Source organism: Dicentrarchus labrax, unplaced genomic scaffold, assembly GCF_905237075.1.
Source record: "Dicentrarchus labrax unplaced genomic scaffold, dlabrax2021, whole genome shotgun sequence".
Classification (NCBI taxonomy): Eukaryota; Metazoa; Chordata; class Actinopteri; family Moronidae; genus Dicentrarchus; species Dicentrarchus labrax.
In genome coordinates this window covers 25,863,114-25,885,019 of record NW_026136706.1, presented here as the reverse complement: position 1 = coordinate 25,885,019, position 21,906 = coordinate 25,863,114, and the positions used below count along the sequence as shown (strand labels likewise).

Sequence of the window (21,906 nt, the reverse complement as noted above, 5' to 3'; positions counted from 1 at the left end):
AGGGTCCCACAGGGATCAGTCCTTGGCCCTATTTTATTCTCTTTTTAGGGCCTGAGCACCGACCATGTGAAGGCCCTATTGTATCTGTAGGATTTTTTTTCTTTTTCTTATTTTTCCTCCCAAACGCATATTTAGAGGCCGCAACATGCTCAAAAACTCATGAAATGCGGCGCACATGTCAGTCATGACGAAACATTTCGGATTAGCATGGCAAAATGGCCCCTCAGGGGCCCATTAACTGATTTAGTGGTCATTTCTGGCAATTTACACATTGTATTTGAACGAAGTCCTCCTTTCGAGCATGTTGCAACCTCCAAAAATGTGATAATTTGGGAGCAATAATAAGAAAAAGAAAAAGAATTCCTTCAAATACAATTCGCACAGTCAGTGCTCAGGCCCTCATTATAATATGGGTGCAAAATGTAATGATAAGGGAATTTACTCCCTTGGAGAGTAAAATGTACAGCTTTAGTTAACCCAACTTCAACTTGAGGCATCTGGCTGGACATATAAACATAAAACAAAGTTAGGAGAATAAGCACAGAAGATATAGTAGCCTACGGTCAATCTCTATGGCCAGAAGAGGCAGCAGAGATGAGGAGGAAGGAGGTGTGGACAGGGAGGATAGAGATAAATTAGTTATATAACAGAAAGCTTTGATCATAAAGCTGCCAGAGCTCAGCAGCTTCTCCTCTCTGTGCTGATGGAGACCTTAGAGGGAAGTGAACTCTGCTTTCCACAACTCCTCAACACCTCCTGCAGGAAGCCAGTGCGTTCTCACTTTGAGACCATGCTGATTTACATTCTGCTGTCCTCCATCTCTCTCCTCACTGCAGTTCTTAACCTGCTGGTCATCATCTCTATCTCCCACTTCAAGTAGATAATCATTCATTTATGAAAGTGACAAAGTGATAAAAAGTATTGTCTGATCTTAAACTGTAAGGAAAAGAGTAATCTTCAAAGTATTGTAACTGTATTTTAGTCTTCGCTCTATATGTTTTGATCTGAATAATGATTGATATTATAACTAATGATAAATATATTGCTGGTCTTCCTCTCCAGGCAGCTCCACACCCCCACCAACCTCATCCTCCTCTCTCTGGCTGTTTCAGATTTCTTCGTGGGTATCGTAATGTGCTTTCAAATTATTCACTTAGATGGCTGCTGGTTCTTTGGTGACCTCATGTGTGTGCTGGGTCAGTATATAGCATACATTATTACCATTCCCTCAGTAGGAAGCATGGTGATTATATCTGTTGACCGTTATGTGGCTATTTGTCATCCTCTGCATTACTCCACCAAAGTCACACGGAAAAGAGTTATAGTTTGTATTTGTCTGTGTTGGACATGGCCTCCAATCATTCAAGGTCTGAATCTAAATGATGCCCTGGAACAACCAGGCAGGTATAACTCCTGTGTTGGAGAGTGTATTGTGTTTATTAACTACATAGTTGGACTTGTAGATCTTATTTTTTCCTTCATCGTTCCCATTACTGTCATTGTAGTTCTGTATATGAGAGTTTTTGTGGTGGCTGTGTCTCAGGCTCGTGCCATGCGGTCACATATTGCAGCTGTCACACTCCAGAAATCAGTGAAAGTAACTGCTAAAAAATCTGAAATGAAAGCAGCCAGGACTCTTGGTGTTGTTGTAGTTGTGTTTCTAATATGTCTCTGTCCTTATTATTGTGTTACTCTTACAGGCCAAGATAACTTTCTTAATGCTTCATCTGCTGCCTTTGTTATATGTTTGTTCTTCTTTAACTCCTGTCTAAACCCCATGATCTATGCCTTTTTTTATCCCTGGTTTAGAAAATCCGTTAAGCTCATTGTTACATTGAAGATACTGCAGACTGACTCCTGTGAGACCAACATACTGTAGAGAGACTCTGTGTGATGTCTGTAATTAGACCCTCAGCATGATTAGAACAATGTATTTTGGTCATGTTTATCAATATAACAGTGAAGCTACTTGGGGTTTGTCCATCTGCATGTATTTTGAACAAATCACCACGTCTAGGATTCACTGTACAGTCTGTAAGTATCAGGACTGTGACACTTTTTTGTATTGCTATCTGTGTGCTTAAGCAGAGTGGATGTGGACATTTTATATCCACATTAAAAAAGGGGTGAAGGCAGTTGTACCCTGTTATATACATGACTGAAGTGTGCTACCCACAGACATTAGCCGATACTTTGTACTATATCTACCTGGAGATGTTGTGCCAGGCCTGTAATGTAGCCATTTTGTATGCGAACACCTTTAAATACAAGCCCATTTAAAGCTAAGAGTCAGCACGTAACAGCAACCTCAAAACCTCAAGAAATAGAAAAAAATATGAGCATGATTTTTATTTATTTTTAGCATAGCAGGTAATTAAACACAACATTTGACTTTGACTAGTCTATTGTCATTTACTTGTTCTGATTCCTTGCATGTCGCATACTGCCTTGGAATTCAACACAAATATATGCTTTTTTGTTCTTTTGTTTTTGTCTTTCTCTCTCTCTTCTGTTTATGTCCAACTGTCACACACATGTCCATCCCACACACATGCATCCACACATACAGTACATTGCCCTTATACTCCATACCTACCTCTATACCCAGATACATATGTTTGTACTGGCACGCACAGTGGCATACACAAAACACAAAAATAATCCATAACACAGACTCCCACATAATTCCACCATAAATACACTCAAATTTGTAATTTGGAACATCTGTGGAATTGGAGCACAGGCAAAAAGACTTAAGATACTCACACACTTTAACAAATTGCAAACAGATATACGTATGCCTTCTACAAGAAACTCATACATCCGAAACCTGACAATCATAAATTAAAGACTCCTCTATAGAATCAAATCTTCTGCGCCCATTTCAACTCCAGGCAAAGAGGTGTAGCTATTTTAATACACAGAAACATAACATTTATTAATAATAACACCATCTCTGATCCTGAAGGACGATTCATCATAATAAATATCACAATATAGAACAACCCAATCACTATTGCTTGCATCTATGGCCCAAATAATGATGACTCATCCATTTACACCGATTCACACCTTTTTCACCTCTCTTTCGAATATGCTGACTCTCCAATAATACTTGGTGGAGATTCTAACACAGTCATGAACTCATCAATAGACAGATCCAATAGTTCAAACAGTACGAGGTCCTCCCAATCCACAAAAACAATCAAATAGTTCATGACCGATTTTGATCTTGGTGACGGTTGGAGATTAAAACCCCTGACTGTCAGAGAATTTGCATTCTTTTTACCAGTTCACCACTCCTACTTATATTATTATATTATATTATATATTGTATTATTACTTATATTGACTATGTCTTAACCAGCAACTCCGTAATTTCCAATATATAAAAAAATACTCATACACCCTATTACGATTAGTGATCATGCTCCCGCTTCCCTCACCTGGAATATTAGCCAGTCTTGCAAACTCTTCAACAGATGCCGATTTATTACATCATTGCTCAATGAACCGGACTTTGACAATTATATTAAAAGAGAGTGGGCTTCCTGCCTACAAAATAAATAATTCACCGGATAGTGCTGCAATTTTCTGATGTTAAAAAATGAAATTCTTGTACTGTACGAGGAGCCCGGACTGGCTCGAGCTGGGGCGGACTGCTGGTGCCTGTGCTCTCGCTGTGCGCCTACGGACACACGGACGTCTGACTGTAAAATGCGTGTTTCTATTTTCTGTCTTATAACAACGTGGCATGTATGTACACAATTAGTTCAACTATTATCACGAAGTTATTCCCGGTTAATACGTAACGTCAGCCAACTGAACTAACGTTAACTTCTTTACTGCACAAACAGCTTGCAGTTGCATTGCTAACTACTGTGGCACGCTACACACAAAGACCATGCATCGCTAACTGTGTGCTCAATGTCTTGTAGACAATATCGCTTTCTGGAATGGGTCCTGCAAGGCGAGAGATTGGGTCGAGGCCATCGTGTCGTTTTACCCGCTGATGTGGTGCAGGCTATCCGACAGAAACATCCAGCTCCAGATGGCCAGTACTGCGGCACCGAGGAGTTGAGGACGCTCAGGAGGAACTATAACTGTCTTTGTTAACATATTTATTTTTGTTGTTGTTGATATATTTCTGTAAATAAATGGTTTACATTCACGTTGTTGTAGCCCTTGATAGTGTTAGTGGGAGCGGCTTGCGGAGCTGTGCATTGTGGGAGTTGTTGTCTTTAATACAAATGCGCCCTAAAGTCACTTTCTGTCTTTTCTCGGTCAAATAGGCACCAATTTCAAAATATATGTTACATTCCGACTACATATATAACCCACTTTCAATAAATATTAATGTTTCCACGGGTGAAATGCTCCTTTAAGAAAGGACCTGTTTCTTTGGAGGCTGGCTTACAGAATTTAGCACAGGATTTTTTGACTGCTGGGGGAAGATAAAGGGGTAGAGGGGTAAAGCGAGAAGGACAGAGACAAAGGTGCACAGCCACAGTAGCAACAACTATACTACTAGAAATGAGCAGGGAAGAAGTGAACATGCATTAATGGGACAAGAATGTGTGCAAAAAGAGAGGGACAGAAAGAGAGTAGCTCAGTGCATCATGGGAAGTCCCCTGGGAGTCTGGGCCTGTAGCAGAATAACTAAGGGATGGTTCAGGACCCTGAGCCAGCCCTAACTATAGGCTTTATCTAAGAGGAACGTCTTAAGCCTACTCTTAAATGTGGAGAGGGTGTCTGCCTCCCGAACCACAACTGGAAGAAGCTTGGTAGATGAAGGCTCTGGCTCCTGTTCTACTTTTAGAAATTATTATAACCACAAGTAGCCCTGCATTCAGAGAGTGCAGTGTTCTGGTGGGATAATAGGGCTCTTTAAGATATGAAGGTGCCTGACCATGAAGAGCTTTGTAGGTGAGGAGGAGGATTTTAAATTTTATTCTGAGTTCTGAGTCAATGCAGAGAAGCTAGTACAGGAGAAATATGATCTCTTTTCCTAGTTCCTGTCAGTACTCATGCTGCAGCATTCTGAATCAATTGTAGCATCTTCATGGACTTAGTGGGGCAGCCTGATAATAATGAGTTGCAGTACTCCAGCCTAGAAGTAACAAATGCATGGACTAGTTTTTCTGCATTTGTCTGTGACAGCCAAATTGGTATCAAGCTCCTCTCTACATTGCAGATAACCTCATATGTGAGGTGTTTAAAGTAGAGATGGGCGATATATATCGTTTGCGATAATATCGTCATTGTTGTTTTGACGATGTGCAAATTTCCATTATCGAGTATTTAAATTACTTCGACAAAAACATTGAAACACAAGCGGAAACTCCTCACATCCATTAATACACGGTGCAGCAACGCTCTCTACAGCATGGCAGGATTCAGTCACACAACTAGTGGGCCTACTTGATCACATGACGTGATCACGTGACCTCTCGCTAGCCATCCTCCTTGCAACAGTTTAGCAGCATGTTGTGATGGTAGAGAGAAAATGCAAGCACCTCCAGTCCCTGAAGCTACCGGTACTTCAGATGATTTAGTGCCGAGACGTGGGTCCTATGGGCTTCAGCGTTCAGAGCGCTAAGTGCCTTCAGCGGTAAAAAGATGTCAGCGGAGACGTTTTTTTTTTTTAGCGCAGCGCTCAGAGCGCTTCAAGTTGAAATCTGTTCAACTTTTAACACCGCTGGCCGCTCGGAAAATGAGTTTTTGAGCTCTCTCAGTGCTGTAAACGCGTTTGGTGGACACAAGTCCAGCTCAGACAATTCTAATCACATTTTAAAGGATATCGAGTGATTATCGTTATCGCCAAAATCCCCCAAAATATTGAGATATTATTTTTTGCCCATATCGCCCACCCCTAGTTTAAAGACGCCAAAGGAGTTCTCCACAATCTCCACAATCCACACATTTTTTGTTATCAGATTCTAAACCACATAACATAATCTTCACCAGATTAATGTCATTAGAATGAGTTTTTTTCTATTACTCTGTATTACTTCCTGAAGCCAGTTAATTATTAATGTATTTATTTTAATAATTGGAGAGTGAGAAACAGAACACCTGTTGGAATTTGACTCCTGAGGAATCAGGAATTGCTGCTGCAGGGCGCAGGAACCAGAACCATGAGTAGAGGGGCATGGATTGGATCGCCTTGATCTTTTAAGGAAACATGGTCGGCAGGTCTAGGAGACACCATTTGAGAAACTGTATGCCGGCGCTTTACCTTTACTTCTGGGAGATGCAATGTTCAAATTAGCAACGGAGCTCTCTTAAACCAAGAGGTAAGTGAAGAGCTCTTCATGGCTAAATTTAAGGAGGAGATTCCATCAATGTTTAATTTAATAGAGTCCTATAACAACTTTAGTCCCTCGCAAATTGATAATCTTGTTAATAGTGCTCACTACGAACAACATTACATTCTATCGCCCATATAAAGAGGAAAATATTAAAACATAGAAGACTAGCACCATGATACAACCACCAAACCCGCCGATTAAAGCAAAAGGTGCGGAAAATCTGAAAGGAAATGGCGCTCTTCGAAATTATTAGAATATCGCTCAATTTGGCAAGATAATCTTAAAACATATAGAAAGGCCCTCCGTAATGCCAGAGGAGCCTATTACTCAGGACTAATAGAACTGACAACTCTATTGAGCCACATATCTCCATAACCTTAAGTAGCAACAACTTCATGAGCTTCTTTTATAATAAAATTATTACTATTAGAGACAAAATTAATAACCAAATGCCCTCAATAGGTATCGCTGTCTTTCCAAGTTCAGGAACTTTAACTAATGTAAAATCAGATCTATATTTAGACTTTCTAGTCTACTAGAACTGTGGGCCGAAAGAAGGATACAAACAAGAAAAGAAAAACGTCCAGGTAAGTTGCCTTGGTCGTTTTATACAATTGAAACGTTATATATATATATATATGTGAGATTAATTATGTCTTTCTGTTGTTTTACTACATAAACATAGGATTGATAGTGCCACATGGAATTGATTTAAAACCTTTAAGAGGGAAAACACTCCTGTTATTTACAGACCCGGAGGTAGCAGCACCTGATCTACTGAAACAAGCTGTCCGGAAAATCAAAACATTTAACAAGGACATGGATGAAGGACCATACGTCCTTTTGTATCCAGACCGCTCAGAGGTGGTCAGTGTGCCTGGGTCAGAAAGGCCATTCAAATTGGCTAAATATAAAAAGGAAATAGAATAGGCATTTCCCAGGATCACTTTTTTCATTTGCCTAGAAACACACTTTAGAGGAGGTTGTGGATCTCATAATTCAATATTTTTTTTTACATATTTACATACTCTATTGTAGCATATATAATAATTTGTTGAATTTTTTGTTTTGACTACAGCGGATGATGAGGATGATACCTCAGACTCTGATTCTGAAATTGTCATGACATCTAGGAACAGAGCTGAATTAATCGGGCTGACACTGTGGTATGTTAATTTTGTAAGTCAATGTTTTTATTTTAATTAATTTCTCCCCCTTTAATTTCTTTATTTATGTATTTTCTTTGTTTATTGGATAAATATTTGATGTTTAGCATTAAATACATGTTCTGGTCAATATTTTTTAGAGGAACCCAGGTTTCTTTTGATTATTTGTTAGTTAGCAATACAGAAACACTCACAATCTTTCACCATTGATATATACTATATGTGGTAAGAGAACAATAATGGAAGCTGTTTAAAATTGTTTTTCCTCTCAGGTGTTTGAACCACAAAACCAAACCTGAAGATGAAGGGTAAGTACAATTTATTTTACAAAAGAAGTACATATTCATCTTTAAGTAGTTCATGTTATTAGCCCAGAGCTCTGGTGAACATGAAGTAGAAAATATCATACATGTAATGTGATTTATAACAAAATAATCTCTTATTTATAAATCTTACTGCTTTGTTTTTCAGATAGTAATATCTGATGCTGAGGATCTGGATCCAGCTCAAACAAAGCCAGTCAATGGCAAGTACTTCAAAGTACTTCCGTATTGAGTACTTAAAGTACTTTAAGTATGAAAAGTATAAAATGTTCCCTGTCAGTGTTTTGATGTTTTTAATTGCATGATAGTTTACAATTGCAGATGTTTAAGTTGGAGCTGATTTGAACTACATTACTGGCTAGTTTAATGCATTATAATATCTACTGCAGTTGGTATAGCAAATGTGTGACCTGATTTTCTCACTTTCTATTTTTATTTATATTTAGAGAGAACTGAAGGAAGTTGTTCACCTCTGGAACACTCACAGAATTCGCCCATGCAGAAATGCTGCGTCTCCAGGTGGGCGCCCAGTGATGATGTACACCCTACCCCAAGTTTTTGGTGCCAGAGAGTACCTGAAAGAGGTAGCCCAACAAAAGATAGAAGCCTGCAGAGAGGAATGCCTTCAGAGAGGACCATATCCCTGTGATGATACAGTGTTTGACATTTGCTGCCTTGCCATGGCAGAAAACAGTCTTCATCCACCCATCTCTCCAGAGGAAGCTATTGAGCTTAACGTGTTCTTACGTGCTTACATACGTGCTAAAATTTAATGATCACAACCTGGATGAAATGAAATGACTGGATGTAAGCCTCCACATAAGGGTAGAAAATCTTATGGACCATGAATTTCACTGTAAAGGGTATTGTGTTTAAACAGTAAATAACTGTGAACTCTTTACTAATGGACATCTCCCCTTTGTGCTTTGTATATCCACTTTCTATTTGTTAGGGAAAAATTACACATCAAAATAAGTGCTTACAGTCCAATAGCTGCATATGAAATATCGCATCACATGTTACATGTTGTGAAAAAATGGAAAAGCTTGGGTGCATTGTAAAAAGAGCAGCCTACAAAAAGGACAGTCATTATAAATTATAAATAAGACTGAATGTCAAATTTAGCTCTTACAGACAAAATACCTGTTAATACCAAGCAGTGAAACCTTTATCTCTTTTGATATTTAGTTATTGTTTATTGTAGCATTTAGGAAATATACCTTCCTGTTTTTTGTTTCTCTCATGAATTTACTGTATGTAATTTGCAGCAAAACAATTACATGTAACAAAATTTGGTGAATATGTATGTATCTAAAATTAGTTGGTGATTATCATGTCAGCTCTCAAACGTATAAACAAATCACATCATTTTCTTATGTATTTGAATGAAATGTCATTCTACAAATTTATGTTGAAATGCAGTTGTCATTAAACTTTCAGCAAATAAAGCATGATTATCTTTTATTGGGGCATACATCTTTCCTTGAGTTTACACACATTTGAAAACTTTAACATTTTACAATACAAGCACCCCATAACAAAAGGAACACGTTCAATTTTAAGATTGTGGGTGGAAACATATCATGTCTCACAGAGCAGGACTCCTGAACTACATGACTCAACAGTAAAGACAGCCTGTTTTCATGTTGCTCATCTGTCTGTATATCAGCTCCTTCCTCTGGGTCATCTCCACTGGTCAGGGTCTTTGTGAACAAATAAAATCTTAACAACCCCAATTTGTGTGTCTCATAGTAGTCTCCCACACTAACATCCTCATCAACTTGTACTTCCTGAAAGTCAGCTACATCGTGACTGAACTCTTCCCACTTCCCATTATTGATTTTTCTTTTTTTTTTTCAGGGAAAAATATTTTTTTAGTTTGTGACAGAATCTCAGTTTTAGTGGCATTCTTGTTAATATCAAGAACTCTGGTTCCTCCACCACTGCGTTTTCTGACTTGTCTGTTGTCATGTATCCACGCTAATTCTATTTTTCTGGTTGTCTTCCAGGATCTCTTATTACTTTTTAGACACATGTTTGTCGGTTGCACTGTATTCTCCCCCTCAAAACTTTGATCGCTGTCTTTGTTGCTCATTGTGCCCAAGTTTTTGGAACAAGGACAGTCTTTTTGTATCATCTCCACCTCTTCTCTGTTTTTCCATACAGAAACGCCTTGTGGCAATCCTGTCACAATAGGCTGGAATGTAGGAGGCCATAGTGGCATCATCTATTTCTCCAATTATCGAGCTGTCAATCTGCAATAAAAACAAAAAGTATCCATTAGACATGACACAGCTTAAACTATATTATCTCCAAGACTATTTACTTCCGTGCTAAATTCCAGGAAAACCAATTATAAATGCCTAATGCAGATGATAACACAATGGACAGTATGAGACAGTACGAAAACAGCTTTTGAAGCTGGCAATAATGTAGTGTGGCGATATAAACATCAGACATTTATTCCTTCTGCTAAGTTTATAATACATCAACAGTAACTTGAAAGGGTACTTAATCCTGTTGTTTTAGTTTAAAGTCATACAGTTGTTTTCAAATGCAGTCAGATGGGATTAATTATCATTTCTACTCCATATACTTAATATCATATTATGACACAAATAATTCAACACTATAAATGTTACAATGTATTAGTTTAGCATGATATATATTGAAAGTGTTGTTCTAACTGTTCTTATACCATGTACATCATCTGTATGATCATGATGTAAACATTGCATCTAAGTTATCAAATTTGATTCATTTGTTGCACATTACCATACTGGCAAACAAAATTAAGAATCAAGTCTTACTTTGATGGTATAGAATACTTCACATACATTTGACACTGAAAATCTCAAATGAAATTCAGTAAAATATAAAAAATATAGTTGGGAAAATCATTTTAAAAATGAATATAGCCCTGCAGGAACACATTTCCTGTGACTTACATGATCCTGCTGCATTTTCCTCAGGAACACCTCTGTTGCGAAGAAATATCCACAGACCATCACTTTGTGGGAGGGCGGGGGTTGAGGATGTAGCCATTGCTGGCACTGCAAAAATTTAGGAAAAAGGCAGAATCTATATAAATATTTGTTGCACCAACAATTAACACATTTAAAACTGTCAAGACCAATTGTGACATGATATTGTCGAATTATATGAAAACTTAAAATAATTTTTTTAAAATGCACTATTCTTCCTCACTGTGTTTCAGGTATGCATGCATATATTAAATTGCCTCCATAGGAAATAGCAAAGGAGAGGGAGCCCATAAGCAAACCACAGAAACATCAGCAACTCAAAACACTCGTCATGGTGCGTCAATGATGTCAATATATAGTGACTAGTCTACTGGCAATGTTCTTTTTGTATGCATGCTTACATGCCCCATGTTAAACAACTTCTATGCTACTATTCTCATGTTATGTCTCTATAGTGTTAGCGTATACTTTTAGCATATAACCTAACGCGATAGGCTTACAATAGAAGGAAACAGTCTAAAACGTAACCAGTCCCTCCAGAAAAACGCGATTATGCCAATCGCATAATTCAGTGCATAATTAGCATATTTATGCGGGGGCCGCATTTTTTCAAATACGCCCTACTTTCGCCGCATAAATTGCCGATTTCCATGCAAAATACGTGGGGCTTGCATGATTTCATAATCCACGCATTTTCGTTGCAAAACAGTCACATAATCTTAGCAGAAAGTTGAAAAATTTTACGTTTACTTCACACAAGAGCAGCCATTTTCCGCTGTTGCTATGGGAACGTTATGAAGTGACGTAATTACGCGACGTGAACATCATCGAAAAGCTGCAAACCCCACGATGAAGCCGCAGTTTTTACAAGTTCACGCAATTTCACTGCATAAAATTGCATAAATATCCCGCATATTCCATCGCATTTTTTAAGAAAACGTGCCGCATAATCAAGGATTTTTGCCTGCGACAATAAAAAAAAAGGAAGGAAGGACTGCATAACTAACAAGAGTATCACACCCTGTGTGTAACTAATTACATGCCTTACCTTAATTGACCCGGTACGGTAGACAGTCGAAAATGGGGCATGTATGCATGGGCAGGAGTCACTTGCAGGTTGGAGGAAAAAAAAAAATTGTCAGGAAAACAGAAAAAATTATTCAAAAAAACAAACCAAAAAATAAATTACTCAGAAAAACCAGAGTTTTTTTTTTTTTTTTTAAGTGAATGCAATACGCTTCCGTAAGTCAAGACTATTTGCTACAGGTAAATAAAAAATTAGAGTGACTCAGTTAATTTGAATTCATTTTTTACACGGAAAAGACAGATGTTTTGTTATGTTTCAATGTTTTAACATGCAAATGTTAATTTCCCAACAGTAAATACACAGACCTGTATGCACCATGTGTTGAGGAAAAGGACGAGGAGCTGGTTGCAGTCAATTTGAAGAGTTCACAACACACAGCAATGTAAATTGAGCTATTGCCTGTGACATTCCAGTTTTTTCTCTGTACAATATTTCTGGTATTTACATAATTTTTGTAAAAGTAGCAAATTGTTGTTGTCATTACAAGCAGGAGATGAACATTACACTACCTGACATTATTGCCAACCTGTCACATCCCATTGATCATGAAAGAGTCAGCAGGTTCAACATCTCAAGGGCTAATGTTTGGGATGGAGTAGTCAGAGGTTTCAAGCGTACAACATACTCTGAAACCTGTGACATGCTGGTAAAATTTACTGATGATGCTGGTGTTTTTGAAAAAGGAGTTGACACAGGTGGTCCAAGACGTTGAGTTTTTAACGCTACTAATGAAACATCTGAAAGACAGGCCTATTTTTGATGGACCAGAAGGACATTGGTTCTTGGTCTACAATGCAAATGGTATACATAGGGTTAGATGTGTACTATAGTAACGGTTAATGATAATTAACCATATATATCACAGGACATATGCTTTGTTGCTTGGAACTATTTTTCAAAAACTTGAGTTTCATCTCAATACATTATAGTGTATATAATACATTCTATGTTTTGACTTGCAATATGAATTCATTCACAGCTGTTAGGGAGGATGAGTACTACCTGGCAGGGAAGATGATTGCGGTGTCAATTGTGAATGGAGGTCCAGGACCCCATTTCTTGTCAGAAGATCTTGTACATTATATATTATTGACCGCAACTCATCTGTAATTGACAGGTAAGATCATAGCCTGCCTCTGTTTCATTTCAGTCTTGTGTTTCTGTGCGTAATTCTTGCAGTTTGTAGAATTTCAATTAACTTGCCATGTGCAAAGCAAGCCATGTGGTTGTTCTTTCAATCAGTAATGTTCAACACACAACCAATTTTCTTCTATCTAGTTTAGGTGAATAGTAATTTTAGAGAATATTTAATAGTTTTCTTTAGGTAATTTAAAAGTGACACAGCAGTTAAACAATGTTTGTCTTTACTCTTTAGATTCAGAGATGGTCTTTCAGCCCTTCAGTTTTTGACTGCACTACTGCAACACCCTTTGCTGGCCCCTGTCCTGACCCACTCTGAAAAGTGGCTAACTGCTCTTGAACTTGAGAGACTTTTCAAACCTGACCTTACTCCATCAGGGAGTAACAGGAGACTTAAAGAAAGTAAAACTTTGGGCTACTGGGCGGACTATCTCCTTGACTGTGAAGGTTTGTAAATCACTCATATTTTTCATAACTAGTTGAGGAAACACATTGCCAAGATGTATCTGAAATTTCTTTTTCTTTGCAGAAGGTCAGGCTGCTGTGTCTGTGGAAGATGTTTTGATGTTTGCAACTGGACTGACCAAGAATAGAGTTCCTGGATGACTCTCCATTCCCAATGGCAAATACATGTTCAAACACATTGAAATTACCACTCCTAGACGCATACATTGTGTGTGAGACACAAATGGACTTCAGACTTCAAAATTCCCGAGGATTTGGCTGTTTATAAACCATGGGATAATAATTCTTTCTGCGGTACAACCTGGCTTGACTGAGTGTACTTTTTAGAGTCCGAAAGCTGATGTTTATACTGTGTAAACTTGACAGCATGTCCACAATTGCATCGTACGAGTGTCCCTCATTAAAATATTGTGTGCAGTAATGTACCAGTCCTTCGGTCTGGTCCGTATCCTTTAAAACTCCAGAGAATGTCCACACGAAACACAAAACCGTATTAACTGACCCAAATGCTTTCCACAAAACGGGCAAAACATCATGAAACTCCACATTAAACACACAACTCGCTCGGTACAGTCTTTCCAAAACAACACTCACTCAATCACTTCCGGGTCAGATCCGGCTTTTGGTACATTCCCCCTCCGTACGATTTTGACTTTGTAAATTTGTTTCGGACTTTGTAAATTTGTTTTTGAATTTGTAAATTTGTTTCACAGTTTGTACATTTGTTTCAGAGTTGGTAAATTTGTTTTGGACTTTGTAAATTTGTTTCAGAGTTTGTAGCTATGTGCACCTTCATTGTTCATGCCCTGCATGCTGTCCACTCCCTCATCTTTCAGGCTAAAACTGCTCACCTAACTCCAGCACGAATACTGCACTGGCAGAACATCCGACTAACCATGCTGCGGGTCACTCTAAAGCGCTGTACTGTCCTTAATCCTTCTACTTTACTTCCTCACAACCACATGAGTGTGCTATTTGACGCACCCCTTGCTAACCCTGATTTTGTTTTCTTAGATGGTTCTGGCACGAGACGGCCATCAAATGGGTCACTGTGTGTCTCATATGCAATATGTAATGAACATGCAGTTGTTGAAAGTGAAAGACTTATCTGCTCAGGCAGCTGAATTATTTGCTACAGGACAAAACATCACAGTGTACACTGATTCTCAGTATGCATCTAATGTGTGTCATCATTTCCATAACTTGTGAAAAAAACGAGGTTTTCTAACATCTACAGGCTAACCTATTGCCAATCGCGCCCTCATCATTAACCTCTTGTCTGCATTACTTCTACCTGTCTCTGTTGCATTATGCAAATGCCAGGCTCATACAGCTTCGGCCGATGTGGTGTCACATGGACATTTATCCGCTGATGCTGCAGCAAAGGCTGCTGCCCTTTCCCCTGCCTCCCCCATTTTGCAGATGCCCTTTTCTGTCCAGGATGATGTTTTCACCCTTAATGATGTATCTTTGCTTTAAGCAGGAGCTGATACTGGGGATCACACTATGGAAAAAGAAAGGGTGAACTAAACTCTTTGTCTGGAGTATGGGTAAACCGAAGCGGCCTCCCAGTACTTCCAAAATCAATATTCCCCTTTTTGGGTTTTCAACTTTTGCTGAAAATTTTTGTTAAAAAAAGTGTGATTTGCGCTACCAACAATCTTGACAGAGGAATTCCAATGCCCCTATCAGCTTATCCAAACCTGAAGGGCCTATTGAAGCATCTAATGATGGACTTGAACTCACTCCAATTATTTCATGGTCCTGTGTTGCAGTGCATCATACATTTATTTTATCTGTCAAACTCGCCCATCAAAGTTGGTAGGCAAATCCTAATGCCTGAGTGTTTACCCTGTGTTGTGTCTCGTCAAGTTTGTTAAAGGGGAACTTCGGCAGATTTTTACCCTAGTCTTGATCACTATAGGTCACCGAGTACTGTCGATAGGAAAAAGGACGACCAGAATTGGTTCTAGCAAACTGGAGATCCTGCAGCCAATGGCCAGAGCTCCCAGTTAGTTATAATATACTTCTTGGGGGCATATCCTAAAGAGTGCCTTTTGCTCCTCTTAACAGACACAAAATGCAATTAAAATGTCTGTGCAAACTGCTCAGGGCCCTTATGTGACAACAACATGCCTTTTCAACTCATATGGTGTGCAGAAACCGTACAAAACAGTACTGTCACCTACCTGTTTTTCCACCGCTCGCTTCACCGAAAGCCCAGAATAATCGATCACAGAGATAATGCCTTCACAACAAAAAACTTTATTTCCCCCATAAAAATGTCCATGTCTTCACACACTACTCTCCGATTTGCACACGTCCTGCAACAATCTCTTCTTCTGCGTTTCCCTGCAACAAGTGAATTCCCATGGGACTTCAGCCTGGACGGTGTGGAAGCCATCCACAGAGACGATCTGGTCCTTATGTCCCTGTGCAGCCATGTCTCAGTGAAACACATCAGACTGCACTCACGGTACTCCGGGTGGCTCCATGTCAGCGCCGTTAGCTCGTCCATTTTGTTGCTAAGGGACCCTCTTCCATAAGCCCGTCCCGTCTCGACCCTCCTCTCATTCCCCGACGTTGCTTCCCTCCTCTGCATCCCCGGTGTGTTTTTCTCCAGAGTTCAGGTGGTAAATCAGCTGGTCTGGCCACTACACCGGCCAGCATTAGCGGGATCAGCTGTTCTCCGGAGTAAACAAAGGCGGCGTGTTCCGGTGGAAGCAGCATAATAAAAACAACACGTAGAAAAGCTATGTGTGCATGCGCGAAAGTTTTTAACTTTCTTAACTTTTATTCTCTTTTGTTCGTTCTTGTTTCTTCACTGTAACTCTGTGAAGTCCTGTCCTCTCTAACGAGGTTGTTTTCAGAGAGTTTTCGTGCTTTTCTACGTGTTGTTTTTATTATGCCGCTTCCACCGGAACACGCCGCCTTTGTTTACTAGGTACAAGTGCCTACACTTTCATCGTCTACCTTTCCATGACCATGAGATACTGCAGTTGTGGCTAGTTGTTCTTCAGCTGGATGTGCGAATGTAGCAGTATACATGTGCTACCTGTCATTCAGTGCTGTTGGGTATTTAGCGCCACAGGTGGCCGTTATGAGGTGGGCCAGTATAAAAGCCACCACCCTTCCTGGCTATTCCTTTTGCGCCTCTGTCGTCACCGGTGTGTCACTTCCGGGTCATAGGTCGTTGACCCGACAGGTATGGCTGCCCGCTGTTTCACCACACTGGTCGCTCGGTCCTTTCTGCGTGCTCACGGCATTTGTGTTTGTTTGTAGGGCAGCTGCTCGGTGTTTCCCATATGTGTGGCGTAGTTTGTGCGTGGTAAGTGTCCTCCCTTTCTTGCCATTGTAGCTGATGCTGTCTGAGGGCTAACATTAGTGTGGTCACAGGTAAATGCCAGCAGTGGCCGGTCTTCTCTCTCCCTCCCTCCTCCGGTGCGAATGGATGTGTCCCTATACAGGTATGTGTGTCAGTATAATAATCATCAACCGCAGTATTTACGGTTAAACGTAGTGACGCTAATGGTATGTATTCTATCATTAGGTGTAACGTGCGATCAGCTGATTGGGGTCGCTGCTGCTTTGTCTTTGCCTAGTCTCCACGCTGCTGGTCTGAGACGGTCTCCATGTCGCTTGGCTGCGGGGCTGCTCTTGCTCCTCTCTGTTTGGCTTCATCTGGCGGTTGCCGCGGCCTGGCATCTGTGGCCCACGCCGTGCCCCAGAGCAGCTCTGTCAGACTCACGCGTGTTTTAACTGGGCCTGGCCTCCATGTCTGTGTGTGTGAATGAGTGTTGGGTTATTTGAGTAATTTTGTTATTTTGGATTGATTACTTATTTAAATTTGTTTTGTTGTCTTTAGTTTATTTTCCCTTTCTGAAAGTGGGCAGTTATTGATATTGGTTAAGATTATTTGCTGTTTTGTTTTGTGATTGGCCCATTCATTTGTTTATTTCTCTTTTTAGTTGCTGGAGACTGGCGGTGGCGGCGCTGGTGCCCGGATGGTGGTATCCCCTTCTGTCTGCTGTGTCCGGTCAAGCGGGTTTCACTTCACTGAGTGTGTCACATATGTCGGGTGTTTGAGTTGATTTCTTATTTTGGGTGAGTCCCCCCTCGCACTAAGCCCCTGTCCATACACTCGGCTCCAGCCCCCTCCTTTTTGTTTGATTTCCCTATTTAGATTTGCTTTTGTATGAATGAAACTGAAATATTAACTATTTAACAATAAAATTGTATATTTCTCTATAAATACCTGAACCATGCCTCATGCCTTACTGAGTAAACTTACCTGTGTGCTTTCCAAATTAATTCTCTGGGTGAAATTCCTAGGGTGGCATTTTTGGTTCCTTTCCCTAATTTGGTTGTTGGTCAAATTATTAGGTTTATTTTCACTTTATCCTCACCACAACATAAGCACATGACCTCATGGAAAGAACTTGAGATTCATCTTGACAAGGGCCAAACAATAGAGCTAAAATGGCACTAATAGAGGCTAAAAGGAGGAGGTGGTGTGATGTCCTGACCAGGTTGGTGGCCATCATACAGTCATTGGCAGAGTGAAATATTGCTCTCAGGGGAACCACAGACACACTTCATGAACCAAATAATGGCAACTTCCTAAAAGAAGTAGAGCTCATGGCCAAATTTGATCCTGTATTGAAGCAGCATATTGCTGACGTGGAAAAAATATTCAAAATGAACTTATTGATTTCATTGGTGGAAAGCTCCTGGAAGCTATAGTCAAAGAAATTCAACAAAACAAATACTTCTCAATCCTTTTGGATTGCACCCCTGATTTGAGCCATAGAGAGCAACTGTCGGTCATCATTCGACTGCAGTTGAGGACACTCCACAAATAAAAACATTTTGTGGGGTTCCTTGAGGCAGAAGAGTCCACTGGAGAAAACCTTTCAACCCTCATCCTAAGGAGACCTGAAGAGCTCAGCATCCCATTTGAAGACTGCAGAGGGCAGTCTTATGACAATGGTGCCAATATCATAGGGAAGAGGAAAGGTGTCCAAGCCAGACTTCTTGAAAAAAATCCCAGAGCTTTATTTGTGCCATGCAAAGCACACACAGTGAATCTGGTGGTAGCTGATGCAGCAAAAAGCTCTGCAGATGCCACCAGCTACTTTGGCTACCTGCAGAAGCTTTTCACACTATTTTCTGCCTCCACACAGATGGTCCATCTTAAAAAAACATGTGACCACAACGCTGAAATCCTGGTCAGATACTAGATGGGAGAGTCTTATCAACAGTGTAGAGGCTGTGAGATACCAGGCTGCAGAAGTCAGGGATGCACTTATGGAGGTGAGGGACAACGCCACAGATCCAGACATAAAAATCAAGGCACAATCTTTGGCTGAAGAGGTTGGATCTTACCGCTTCTCAATCTCTACTGTGGTATGGCATGACATCCTGACCAAAATTCAGCATGTCAGCAAATTATTACAATCAGAGACAATGCAGATGGATGTTGCAGTCAACCTTCTGAGGAAAACTGAAGCCTCTCTTATCACACTCCAAAAACAGATGTGTCAAAAAACAACACACATGGCTGTGTGATTATCATTTTGACTCATGTTGTGTAGCTTTTAGCACACAATGTGTAATTTTTTCTTTGTGCCCCTGGAAAGATTGACACAGTAAATGTGTACCGTAATTTTCGGACTATAAGCCGCGCCTGAATATAAGCCGCAGCAGCTAAATTGAATGATGTGTACATATATAAGCCGCACTGGACTATAAGCCGCAGGTGTTTTAATGTTTAGCTCTATTTCCTTCTTTTACAGCCAGATTGACTGCCTTTAACTTAAAAGCTGCATCATATGCATTTCTCCGTTTGTTTTCCATAATGAGGGTTTGTGCATGAAAACTTCCTTTGCACAAACTGTCTCGCTCTCGTAATGTCTGTCTGTCTTGCTCTCGTTCTGTCTCTCGTACCACTCTCGGTTCCACTTTTACTTTTGCGTGCTACCTGTCTCACTCTTTTCCGGCCTCCAGCTTTTCCTGCTGGAGCCCGCCGCTTGAAGGTGCTGGGCGCGGACCGGTCATAGAGCCCATAGAGTTAAAGTTGGTGGACTGTAACCTGTAAAATCCATAGATTTAGGAGGTCCCCTAGTGGCCGTTAGCTGTAAAAATCCATAGATTAGCCGCACCGTTATATAAACCGCAGGGTCGAAAAATGGGAAAAAAGGTCCGAAAATTACGGTACATACTCTGGGGGGAAGGCAGTTTGTGTTTCTGTAATAAAAATAACACAAATATTTTTGGTAGCATATAAGAAGCTCTAAAATGAATCAACACCATGAAAAAATTATTAAAAACAAGTATCTTAACCTTATCAAATTTCAAAAATAACGGCAGTTTTTTTGTTGTCCAATCACGGTGGTGCTACTGTCTTTTTGAACTGCGACCTCTGCTCCGCCCGCTCTTTTCACTGTTGCCTGTCTCAAGAGGATCAGGATGCTGTCGGACTCCTCAGAGCCACCTGTAAGTTACATTATTTATTTGGTGACATTCACATTTATTAACTCTCTAATCTGGAAAAAACAACATTCACAATGTGGTAAGTAACTCAGATAAGTTTCTCATTATTTTAACCTGCTCTTGGTTATAGTTAGAACAAAAGCTAACTAAGTTAGCTTTGCTAACATTGGATGGTTGCCATAATCTCAGTCAGTCTATGTTAGCTGCCCGGTTAACGCTAGCTAACTCATGAACATTAATACTATCTTATATGATGGAGGATGATGCTAGACAAAATAAAACCACGCCATTAAGTAAACCTTTAATTTATTGGCCAGTGTAAGGCAAGTCACTTGATATTACTGCTTGTGTGTGTGTATATAATAACGAGTAACGTATTCACAAATTATGCATTACTTCATAACCGCGAAGAGGCAGCCATCTTGGTAACGCCTCCGGATAAACAAGAGCAGGCTAGCTAAATGAATGGGGAGTGAGCCATAACTGCACTTTCGCTGGTCACGGGAACATAAAAATTGCAGGGATAGAATCACCAGTAAAGTCTGATGTAAAGTTTGATGACTTTGCCCCAAAATAATGTTTAAAAGTCGCTTTTTTGTGGCGTTCTTAAAACGCCTCTGGGCAGACTGGAAGTGGAAGCATTGGTGCTTTTATTCTGAAGCAGGCTCGCCTCGGAGTGGAAGTGTTAATGCAGTTAGCTTCTGTAAAGTCAACAGAAAGTCAGACAACAACAGCGGTAAATTAAACGTGTGCTGATAATTTCAGTAGGAGACGTTTACATTTGAAATGAAATGGATTGGATAACAGCCGTCAAACGCCGTTAATGTTACGTGTTTTGTCTGCGGTGAATAACTTGGCACTGCTTGCTTATAACCTTTAAATGCCTCGGCAACGTTATGGTCTTCCTTTGATTTTTGCTCTGCCTGTTCAGTTTGTACCTGCTAACGTTAGTTTAATGTGACAACAAAATGTCGTGGGATGTTGGGCCGTTTTTAAAAAAGGAAAAACAACTAACGTTAGAGAGAAGTAAAGAGGATTGTGTGTTAAGTGCTGTTAACGTTACACAGTGTATTAGTTACTTTAAACTCTTGTTCATAAGTATCATATTCTGTCATGTTGGCCGTTGATTCTTTCTGCGTGTGATTGTTTGCTTTACATTCAGTTTAATAAAAAGGGGCTCAAAATAAAAACAGCTTGTATCAGTAGGAATGCATTAACTATTATATATATAACTACTCCATATTGTCAGCATCAGCAAAACCTGGGTTTTCGCCCAGCACTGAGCTCTACACCTTATCATGTCTCCCTATACCCCAACCAATATAGGATGTTCCAGTGCCAAATGAACAAGGAAGCCTGCTGTCTCTACTTCAGAGCAAAGCACCAGTGATACTTGACGAACACAAGGAAAAAGGAACGCTTAAAATAGAGACAAGGAGGCTCCTTGTCAAAGTATGCATCAGTCACTTGGTGGAGAAGCATGGATTGTAAGTATAAATTCAAAGAAGATTGCAGTTTTGAAACTGAAGCTAAAATGTCAGGCCTGATTGCAGTTCAATGTCTGTGGATTTTGCTCTTCTTCGGCCCCTCCAGTTACCCACCAATTGCTGAAAAGCTCCTTTTAGCAAAGAATATCGTCAACACTTTCCCATCCTTGAGGGTTCAAATTTAAGGAAAAGGAGATGGATTTGTAAGTAGCATCTTATTGTTTCTCGAAATTAGGGTTGTCCTGATCAAGTTTTCCCCCTCAAATTTTTATAAATTGCTGTTATTGCCTTTTGCTTGCAAGTCTTTTGTAGTGGTGTGGTGAGTGTGTAGGCTCTCCTAGGAACAGGGATTTGTTGTTTGTGTAGATTATAGAATTTTAAGCAGCAAAAGTATAACTTTTATCTCAGGGTGACTTATTGTCTACTATGTTGTTTTTATAACCTCAGGAGC

General features: G+C 39.9%; 1 protein-coding gene across 2 annotated transcripts in view; it reads left to right on the top strand.

Annotated features, from left to right (window-relative positions):
* The first annotated feature begins 564 nt into the window (after window positions 1–564).
* Window positions 565–21,906, top strand: part of LOC127365342 (trace amine-associated receptor 13c-like) — a 62,884-nt gene continuing 41,542 nt past the window's right edge. The window contains exons 1-2 of one of the 2 annotated variants that reach the window (XM_051403359.1): window positions 565–876; window positions 1,063–1,890. In XM_051403359.1, coding sequence (XP_051259319.1) covers window positions 704–876; window positions 1,063–1,879 — 990 coding nt within the window. In that variant the 5' untranslated portion in view covers window positions 565–703 and the 3' untranslated portion in view covers window positions 1,880–1,890. Of the gene's footprint in view, window positions 877–1,062; window positions 2,398–21,906 lie in introns of those variants that run through there. The other variant, XM_051403358.1, reaches the window with a different exon arrangement.